Below are 10,704 nucleotides of genomic sequence, written 5' to 3'. Positions count from 1 at the left end.
ATGAAGTGTTAATGATGAAGTGTTTATGATGAAGTGTTAATGATGAGAAATGTTTATGATGAAGTGTTAATGATGAAGTGTTTATGATGAAGTGTTAATGATGAAGTGTTTATGATTAAGTGTTAATGATGAAGTGTTAATGATGAGAAGTGTTTATGATGAAGTGTTTATGATGAAGTGTTTATGATGATCTGTGTTTATGATGAAGTGTTAATGATGAAGTGTTTATGATTAAGTGTTAATGATGAAGTGTTAATGATGAGAAGTGTTAATGATGAAATGTTTATGATGAAATGTTTATGATGAAGTGTTAATGATGAAGTGTTTGTTTATGATGAAGTGTTAATGATGAAGTGTTAATGATGAAGTGTTAATGATGAAGTGTTTATGATGATCTGTGTTTATGATGAAGTGTTTATGATGAGAAGTGTTAATGATGAAGTGTTTGTGATGAAGTGTTTGTGATGAAGTGTTTGTTTATGATGAGAAGTGTTTATGATGAAGTGTTAATGATGAAGTGTTTATGATGAAGTGTCTATGATGAAGTGTTAATGATGAAGTGTTTATGATCTGTGTTTATGATGAAGTGTTAATGATGAAGTGTCTATGATGAAGTGTTAATGATGAAGTGTTAATGATGAAGTGTTTATGATCTGTGTTTATGATGAAGTGTTTATGATGAAGTGTTTATGATGAAGTGTTTATGATTAAGTGTTTATGATTAAGTGTTAATGATGAAGTGTTAATGATGAGAAGTGTTTATGATGAGAAGTGTTAATGATGAAGTGTTTGTTTATGATGAAGTGTTTATGATGAAGTGTTTATGATGAAGTGTTTATGATGAGAAGTGTTTATGATGAAGTGTTTGTGATGAAGTGTTAATGATGAGAAGTGTTAATGATGAAGTGTTAATGATGAGAAGTGTTTATGATGAAGTGTTTATGATGAAGTGTTAATGATGAAGTGTTTATGATGAGAAGTGTTTATGATGAAGTGTTAATGATGAAGTGTTAATGATGAAGTGTTTATGATGAACTGTCCTCCACAGATCGGCAGCATCCAGTATGAGATCGAGAAGAAGCCGGAGAGTAAGAGAGGATACGGGCTGTGTGCGAGGACTGCTGCACGCTTCCCGCCCTGCAGCAAGGTGAGCATTTTATTATTATTATTGTTGTTGTTGTTGTTATTATTATTATTATTTTATTTTAACTTTAAAGAACAAAATGCCAAGAGGGATTCACAAACTACAAAATAAGAATAAAACAACAGTTACAGTCTTCTTCTTAAGTACAATCATGATTAAAACGTATTTCCATAAAAACCGGGGTACTTAACCTTTTTTTTCATTATTATATGAATATATAATTAGCCTGATTATGACAATAATTGGCGGACCAACAGCAGTACCTCTGCAGACCCCCTAGGGGTCACGGACCCCTGGTTGAAGAGGATTGTAATAAGAGCAGAAAATGTTAAAACAATGATGTTATTATGGAAGTAATGTGAGTAAATAAGTAAAGAGTAATCTTAATGGAACTAAATAAGTAATAATAATAATAGCAATAGTAATAATGAGGAATAAAAAAGTATTTTTTGTTTTGTTTTGTTTTATTGACGATGTATGTTTGTTTGCGGAACATGTTTATACTATAAAATAACGATGCTAAAATAAACGGGGCGCTGTTTTAGCATGTACACAAATCATTCATATCAATGTTAAATCTGTAAAGAAAAAAGTCTTACAGGATTGATTCATAGATCTCATTGGCAGCTTACCAATGACTCAGCTCGTCTATCAGCCGTGTACTGAGAGCACATTGTGTTTGTCACAGCTGTGTCTTCTATGACAGCAGTGATGGAAGTACGAATACCACAGTGTGATTACACTCTACTACAAGTATGTACTCACTTCAAGTGTGAACATTGTAATCCAGTAAAAGTAACTATGTCAATACCTGACAGCTTTAGTTACTAAAGTGGAAATACAATGAAGGTCTGTTGAAAGATGCTGTTATGTTGCATCATGGGAATTGTAGGATTCAGGGTTTTCTGGCCACATTAGAGACTCGAACTCATCTCCACCTCTGCCGCTTTGATTGGACCGTTCTGTTTTCTGTCTGTCTTTAATATCTATCACCAGACGGGGACTCCGTCTCCACAGCAGTACCAGCCAGATCAAAGCCGGTCCAGAGTCCCCCCTCCTGGCAAAACACCTTTCAACTCGAACACAGAGAGGTTCAAAAGCCTGCCACGTACAGTTGAGGACAGCCCGGGGTGAGACACACACACACACACACACCCGATGTCTCAGTGCTGAACTGAGCTGACAGATGTTAAATTTGTGACGCAGCCCCGGGAACTACGCCCACGACAAAGCGACAAACAGGAAAGTGAGCTGGCCAATGTGCTTTGGGGGCCCAGACTGGTCCAGACTGCCTCAGCCGGAGAAGCTGTCGCTCCGGGTGAAGGTGAGTGAAGCAGAAACAAACTCAGACCTGGTTTCAGGCTGAAGCCAAGTCTGTGTTTACAGATATGAGTCAGAGCTTTATAGATCAGCCTTTATTTTGTTGACTAATCTTTTCTGCTGAAAACTAATTTACAATGACAGAAGCTGATGATCTGTTCACATTTTGACAGTGAAAAACAGAAACCTTTGTGGAGGGATGAGTTTGGAAGAACGACAGAAGCTTCATCAGCTGTGTTCTGCAACACAAGCTAAAATTAAATAATTTCCCCCCTGGGATTATTAAAGTATTTCTGATTCTGAAGAAATCTAACTGTGTTAGAGAAGAGAATGACCCAGAACCGCGATTACTAAAATTAGTTCTCTTGTATATTTTTTTTTCAGGGTGTCAGTTAGCTCAGTCAGTAGACGTGTACAAAGGCTCAGTCCTTGCCACAGCGGCCCAGGGTTCAAATCCGACCTGCGACCCTTTGCTACATGTCATTCCCCGTCTCTCTCCACACATTTCCTGTCACTCTTCAGCTGTCTCTGTCAAATAAAGCCTGAAAAGGCCAAAAAAATAAATCTTTATTTGACAGAGACAGCTGAAGAGTAACAGACATGTCTAAATCTTATTTTTTTGTTGACTAAACCTCGTCGTCTAAAATCTTATTTAGTCAGTTTGCTGTGCAGATGAAAACATGTTGAGAGTTGTACCCCAGACTGAATCCTGTTCAAGATTACACACAAAAAAAATGGATGATTATCTCATAGTGCGTCTTGTTATACAGCATCAGTTAATGCACGTTTGTTGTTGTTGTTGTGCTCTCTACAGCTGGACAGTGAGAAGGAGTTCCTGAAGCACCGGAGCAGAGTGGCCTACTTGAGTTTGTACTACGAAGACTAAAACTCATCAGCACGCTGACTGTCGATGCATTTCTCATCGTTTTTCTGAACTTTTAAAATCAACACGCTGAAACTTTTTAAACTTTTGTAGAGTGATGAAAAGTTGGATACCTCAGAGTTTAAAAAAAAGAAAAGAAACGTGTATTTCTTTATTCACAGAATGACTTCCTGTGTGTCTGTGTGTTACAAGAGTGCTCGCTGAGAAAAAAAACAAAAAAACAAAAAGTTATCTTCAATAGAAGTTAGTCAATATGTAAACAGTCCACAGCAGCACTGGTCCCAGAGTGGAGGAAAAGGAGCTGCTGGTTCTGGCTCACACGGCGGGCTTCAAGGCCCGGGGCCACTCCTCCTCTCTGAAGGGAATCACTGACCGGACCGCTGAAAGCACCGACCACTGTCTGTGGCAGATGTGAGTCTGTCGGGTTCAGGCCAGGTTCATTTCTTCCTCCTCACTTTGGGCTTCTTGACCGGCCGGAGGTACGGGTTGTCGATCACGTTGTCCTCGCTGACCTTCGCGGAGGGAACGACGCCGCTGGGAGGGAGCATGGAGTTCTCTTTGTCGGCTCCGGGATCATCCTGAACGAAGGAGACAGAAAAAAAAACTTAGCATAGCTTAGCATAAAGACTGGAAACGGGGGGAAACCGCTAGCCTGGCTCTGTCCGAACTGAAGCTCACTAATAAACACGGTATGTTTCGAGTTTCCAGGCCAGCTGGGGGATTTCATGTAGAACGTACAAAAGCTCCGTTATGAACATCTGCGGTAGGTTTGCCAAGAATTCAGATCCCAGAATTTCTCTGTTCCAGAGGAAATCACCCCCAGGAACAAAAGAACAAAGCACACTGACACTGTCGCGCAACCATGAAATGTTTTTACGGCCTTTCAGCTGCACTTCTCACGAAATCCCAGAGAAACAGTGGTACGTTCACAAGAAGCGATACTTTATCAGACGCTAAGTAAGTTCCACTCACAGTGATGATGTTTCCCGCCGCGTTCTCGCTGTCCGTCTGGTCGTCCTGCTCAGACGAGTCCGTCTCCTCCAGGGTCTGCAGTTCGAGCTCTGAGGGCAGGAGGGCGCTGAGATACGGGATGGTGCACGGTCGCGCTGCGATCACTGACGACACAGGGTCGCAGGGATTAGAACTCACAAACGACAAACTACAAACGGATGTTTGAAACGCGGGTCCGTGTGGCAGAGTCACTCACGTGGGAAGGCGGTGACGTCGTCTTTGAAGAGGCTCTGAGTTTCTCCCGTCTTGGCCATGAAGCGCGTGAGCGCTCGCTCCACGTCTCTCCTCTGACTCGCCGCCTTCTCTCTCACCACCTGGTAGTCTGACACGGGCTCTCTGAACGTCTGCGTGAAGAAATGAAAACACACCTCCTGCATTTTATCTGTCACACACAATCAGAGATGTATAGTAACGCAGTAGAACTACTTAAGTACTGTACTTAAGTACTAAAATGCAGTATCTGTACTTTTTTGAAGTATTATTCCCCCCCCCCAACTTCTACTTTTACTGCACTACATATTTTTGATAAATTTGATACTTTTACTCCGATACATTTTTCATGTGCTGAATCGTTACTCGTTACTATTGTAGCGTCCAGTCGGACGCGTGATGAATGACGAGGCGTTATTCAACAAACTGCATTTATTGCTGAACGGTTTGGTTCAGGACTCGGTGACTGTCGGCCGTAACCACGCCAAAAAACCAACATCACAGTCCCGGTCTTACACATCAACCTCGCTCGTGCGCCGTACGTCATACACCTGACTCACCCAGGCGCGCTCTCTCTCACCTGCCCTCGCTTTCGCATTAATTCAGACGCATTCACAGACCATGGGAAATCACAGAACTCTACCATGAACATTGTAACACTGTAACATTAGAAGTTGTGCCTTAATAAATATTTGAAATAATATAAACAACAGTACTTGTACTTTTACTTTCAGTACTTGAGTAGCATTTTTTTTTTTACATACTTCTACTTGCAATACTTAAGTACAAAACATTTTGAATACTTTAGTACTTTTACTTAAGTATGGTGTTTAAAGAACACTTCAACTTCTACTCAAGTCAGTTTTTTGATATAGCACTTGTACTTCTACTCCACTCCTTTACTCCAGTACTTTATACATCTCTGCACACAATAAAAGATCTATGACTGTTTGACGAGTCTTTCTCTGCCACTCAGATCACATGATTTCAGGGTTTGATTAAGGATCTCTATGAGCTTTGGACTCACGGGTGTCTTGATGTAGGTGTGAGGGTCGGGGAACTCTGGGAAGTGGCCCGGGATGTGAGCCGGATGTGTGCGTTTCTGTCCGGCCGACAGCGCTTTGGGAGCCACGGGGTGGTTTGTCACTGGAGCTGAAATGAATAAAACACAAACACGAATTTTAGAATCAGCGCAGAGTTTGAGATGAATCACGCAGCGGAGTGCAGAGCGCCTACGTACGGGCAGTTATAACCATCCTCTGCGATCTCTTGGCGTACACGGGCAGCGTGTCGGCATTGAAACCTGCGGTGACACACACACACACACTGAATCACATCCTCTGTATTACTCTGTGTAAGCAGTGTGTAATCCACAGTACTTACCCATTTCAATAAGTGTGACCACTGCATCCGACAGTGTCGGGACACTTCTGGCTGTGTGTTCACAATAAGCTTTAGCACACCGACCTATCTCAGATATATCTGGAAAAAAAAAAAAAGAGACAAAACGTTGTGGTTTGGACTCTGAAGCAGAGAGGCAGAGCTGTGAGGGATGAGCATCCTGACGCGAGGCTCGTACGTACAGCTCTGCATCATCTCCGTGAGCGTCTCCACCGCCGCCTTCTCCGCACTCTCGAAGCCGCACTCCGTCAGGAGGGCGCTGACGACGACCTGCAGGGTGCGCCGACGGGCCAGGTGGTAGTTCTCCGCCGGGCTGGAAGCCGCTTTACCGCCACTCCCGCGCTGAGATTCAGGCGTCACGTAACGGAGAGAGGACGTGAGAAAAAGACACGTCAGACTGGAGGAAACATCATCGCAGCATGAAAGGAACACAGTTTCTGTTTTCACTGAACAAACTGGAGATGTGGCATTTGTTGTTTGTTGTGTCACATGTTTTCTTACATCTGGAGGACACGATCTGAAGGCCACAACATCTCTGCAGCACCTCAGCACTTCATTATAACGCTGTTTGACACACATTTTTTTTACCTTTATTAAACAAATTACAGCTCCTGTGATATGATTCAATTAACCGTGCAGCTCTAAAGCAATAAATAAATGACGAATACAAAAACATGAACTTTACAGGAGAACATGTTCACATTAGCAGGATGACAAACACACACAGAACAGGCCCGGTGTGACAGCGGTGTCCAAACTTCTTTTAAAGAGGGACACCAACATTTTAATAAAGAAGAGATGACCAAAAAAAAAAGGTGTGAGCAAATCTACAAACCAGTTCTTCCTTTCTTTCACATCTGGAGTCAGATAATAAAGAATAAACTGTATGAAACATGTTAAACTTGCATGAAGTTGATACAAATCTGAACCTCACGTTCATTTTAAACATGACTTATTACAGGGATGTCCAAACTACGACCCGGGGCCCAATCACAGCCTGAAGCTTCATTTAAGCTTCATTTAATATATTATTTATGGCATACCTGCTGCTGTTTTATATATCAACTCAACTTTATTTATTTATGCATACAGCACCTTTCATACAGAGATGTAGCCCAAAGTTCTTCACAGAGCAGCTGCATGAGAAACTAGAGATTAGAAGAAGAGTAAAAAGCAAAAAAACTACAACAACGAAACAAATTAAGACCTGTAGGGAACAAAGCATGATTTAAGAACAGCTGCAGTAAACGTAGATTAAAGTAACAAGGAGTGATCAGGACCTGAAAACTCAGCCAGGCAGCTTATCTTGTACATGTGACACTAAATATGACTTTCTGAAAGAGAAGAGCAAGAGTGATTAAATGTTAACAGTCTTTGCATTATTCATAATAAGTCATGTTTAGAATAAACATGAGGTTCAGATTTGTATCAACTTCATACAACTTTAACGTGTTCATACAGTTTATTCTTTGTTATCTGACTCCAGATGTGAAATAAAGGAAGAACTGGTTTGTAGATTCGTTCACGCCTGATTGGTTTAGATTTGGTGACGCTGTCATTTAAAATATCAAGTTAAGTCAACTTTATTGTCAATGCTGCTATTTGTACAGGACATACAGAGTATTGAAATTTAGTTTCCCTCTTATCCTAGGCAGCATAAACATGAAATATAAAATATAAGTAAAAGATGTAAAAAATATAAAATAAAAACATACAAATCTAAAAATATATACAAGCTAAAAGACATCCGTGTGGCAATATGGCACCGTGTAAACAGAGTTATTAGTATAATTATAGGTATAAGTATGGCAGTATCTAATTTACAGAATGTACACACACACACACACACAACATTATCTATTCGTGTATATATATATATACTATCTATATATATATAATCTATATATATATATTATATTATATATATCACAATACCACCACACACACACACAATCTATTTCTGTGTATATATTATATATATTATATATATCTATATATATAGATTTATATAGACACATATATTTCTGTGTTTATATAGTATTATATATCATATATGATATATATATATATATCTATAATGACACACAGAATACTACACACACATTCAATCTATATATATATATATATATAATATATATAATTAGACCACATATATATACAATATATATATCTATATATATACTATACATATACATATATATATATATAGATATCTATAATACATATATATTATATCTAGACATATATATATATCATACATATACACACACAACACATATATATATATATATATATATATATATATATTCTATATTATATATATATCTATATATATATATATGACACCCACACACCCACACACAACACACACACACATATATATTTCTGTAATGTGGTGTGTACTATATATATATATATATATATATATATGATATTAATATATATATATATAAATATATATATATTAATGTGAAAAATTGTGTTACAGAACATTGTAGTAACTATATTGGTATTTTTTCATTATTAAATGTCAGTATCATCATCACGTGTCCTCTTTAACAGAAGTTTATACAATGAAGCTCCGGGCCGCCTGACTCGGCCCGCGGCCACAGTTTGGACCTCCCTGACGTGAGGGTAACGTCAGCTCGCAGGTAACGTTACATCCGCTGATGTTTGTTCATTTCAGACAGATTAATTCATAACCGCGAGGTCTGAGAATTAAAGCGGATTACAGAGACGTTATTTCATGAGCGGACCTCCCGCGCCCTCCCACGGTGAACATCTCAAGCCTCTCTACCCCGCCCGCGTTCAGCGAGCCTCGGACGACACGGCAGGGTCCGCCATCGATAACTGCTCCTCTGTGGATTAATTAAATCTAATTAAATCTAATTAAACTCCACGGTGTCAGAGTTTATCTGTCCGAGCGGGACCGCCGTTAGTAAACACACGGTCCCGTTTGGTCGTCGCTTCCGTCACGCACGGAAGTTTAAAAAAACAAAACAAAAACCCGGTCTGTTTTTGCTGCCGCTACCTAGCGGCGGAGTGTGGAATACAACCATCAAAGAAGATATCCGAGTCATTTCTGTCACTGTTTATAGACTGTGGGAGATTCTGCTACTATATATGACAGACATCCCAAGTTCCCAAAAAGTCATTTCCGTGAGACGGGGGGGGGGGGGGGGGGGGGCGGACGGCGGCGGACACGCGGCGTGGGGGGGGAGGACGGCGGGACGGACAGCGGACGGGGGGGGCGGGGGGTTGGAGTCCCTCCCACAACGAAAGCTTATTGGTGTATTTGCTGACCAAACCAATCGGCGCGCTCTCTCTCGCAACCAGTCGCCCGCACTCGCATTTTTTTTAATCTCTCTCTGTAATCCAAAATCCGGGATGTTTTACCTAGCTCGCGGGCATCAGGGAGCCCCACTGTCAATATCAGGGAGACTCCCGGAATTCGCGGGAGATTGGGATGTCTGATATTATAAAATAAAAAAATATATAATGATTATATACTGTAGCTATCGTTGTGGGAAAACTTCTGAAGTCAAAGGTCAATGGTCAATCAAATCAATCAAATCAATTTATTTGTATAGCCAAAGTCACAAAGTACTTTGCCTCAGAGGCTTTACAATCTGTACAGGGAGTGGACACCCTCTGTCCTTAGACCCTCGGTTCCAGTGAGGAAAAACTTGCCCAATAAAAAAACCTTTAACAGGGAAAAATGTGGAAGAAACCCTCAGAAGAGAGCCACAGAGGAGGGATCCCTCTCCCAGGACGGACAGACGTGCATGGATGCCATGTGTACAGGACAAAATTAACACAAAAATATTGTACAATACAATAACTGACAAAATGACAATGATCACAATGAATGATAAAAATGATTACAGTAACAGATAATGGACAGTAATAATGCGTAGTGGACGTCGTTAGGATCACCAGCAGCAGCCACGATCCACGAAACCTGCTGGACGACAGAGAACAGAAACTCCCAGGGAAGTTTGGTTAGTAACATGCATTAATGAGACATGTCCACGATGGAGGAGATGGAGGATATAGAGAGATATATATAGATATATGAGAGAGAGATAGGAGAGAGAGCGATTCTTGGCTACTATAAATTATAAAATTAAATAAAATATATAATGATTATATTGTAGTATCTGTTGTGGAGAAACTTCTGAGTCAAAGGTCAATGGTGAGGTCAGCGAAAGAAGAAATATTCAGCAGCCTCTGATGTCTTATGCTGTATTATTATTGACGCTTGGCCAAGGGAATTGAGACACTTATCAAAGTTCATCAGAAGTGCCTGAGTTGGTCTCACATTCTGCCCTAACTCATCCTGGTGGATCGACTTTAAACCCCAAGATAACACCACAAATACTACACGCCCAGAATTAGTCAAAGAGAATGTCTTTACCCATGGAGGTGTTATTGTCAGCATATTCTAGTCTGGAGACACAGATGTCTGCAGATTGGAACGTCAAGGACAAGCTATCTATTATGTCTATGAAGGCAGCAACAGGTCTCTTTGATCCTGGACACCACAGTGTTGAGATAGACTGGCACCTACTGTTCCCAACCAAAGCCAAACAACTAATACTGACGAGAACCTCAAGGCCCACACGTGACCTCGTGTAACCTAAGGATAAAAAAGGAAAAGGAAAGGAAAGGAAAAATGCATAACACTATCTATCTATCTATCTATCTATCTATCTATCTATCTATCTATCTATCT

The 10,704-nt window shown here is 40.3% G+C and overlaps 2 protein-coding genes across 2 annotated transcripts in view; one reads left to right on the top strand and one right to left on the bottom strand.

The window, feature by feature from the left end:
* The first annotated feature begins 995 nt into the window (after nt 1–995).
* On the top strand, nt 996–3,413 carry LOC104923882 (protein pitchfork). Its single transcript, XM_027288860.1, has 4 exons — nt 996–1,147; nt 2,141–2,274; nt 2,351–2,468; nt 3,279–3,413. The coding sequence occupies exons 1-4, from the start codon at nt 1,028–1,030 to the stop codon at nt 3,348–3,350; spliced, it is 444 nt and encodes a 147-aa protein (XP_027144661.1). The 5' UTR covers nt 996–1,027; the 3' UTR covers nt 3,351–3,413.
* The window catches only part of taf8 (TAF8 RNA polymerase II, TATA box binding protein (TBP)-associated factor), a 12,964-nt gene continuing 5,616 nt past the window's right edge, over nt 3,357–10,704 (bottom strand). The window contains exons 2-10 of the mRNA XM_027288549.1: nt 8,767–8,827; nt 6,471–6,533; nt 6,152–6,311; nt 5,952–6,050; nt 5,809–5,871; nt 5,596–5,720; nt 4,555–4,702; nt 4,320–4,462; nt 3,357–3,925 (exon numbers count right to left, since the gene is read on the bottom strand). Coding sequence (XP_027144350.1) covers nt 3,785–3,925; nt 4,320–4,462; nt 4,555–4,702; nt 5,596–5,720; nt 5,809–5,871; nt 5,952–6,050; nt 6,152–6,311; nt 6,471–6,533; nt 8,767–8,827 — 1,003 coding nt within the window. The 3' untranslated portion in view covers nt 3,357–3,784. The remainder of the gene's footprint in view (nt 3,926–4,319; nt 4,463–4,554; nt 4,703–5,595; nt 5,721–5,808; nt 5,872–5,951; nt 6,051–6,151; nt 6,312–6,470; nt 6,534–8,766; nt 8,828–10,704) is intronic.

Source organism: Larimichthys crocea, chromosome XV (assembly GCF_000972845.2).
Source record: "Larimichthys crocea isolate SSNF chromosome XV, L_crocea_2.0, whole genome shotgun sequence".
Taxonomy (NCBI): Eukaryota; Metazoa; Chordata; class Actinopteri; family Sciaenidae; genus Larimichthys; species Larimichthys crocea.
The sequence above is the reverse complement of the archived record's forward strand: the minus strand, read 5'-3'. Positions and strand labels throughout refer to the sequence as shown.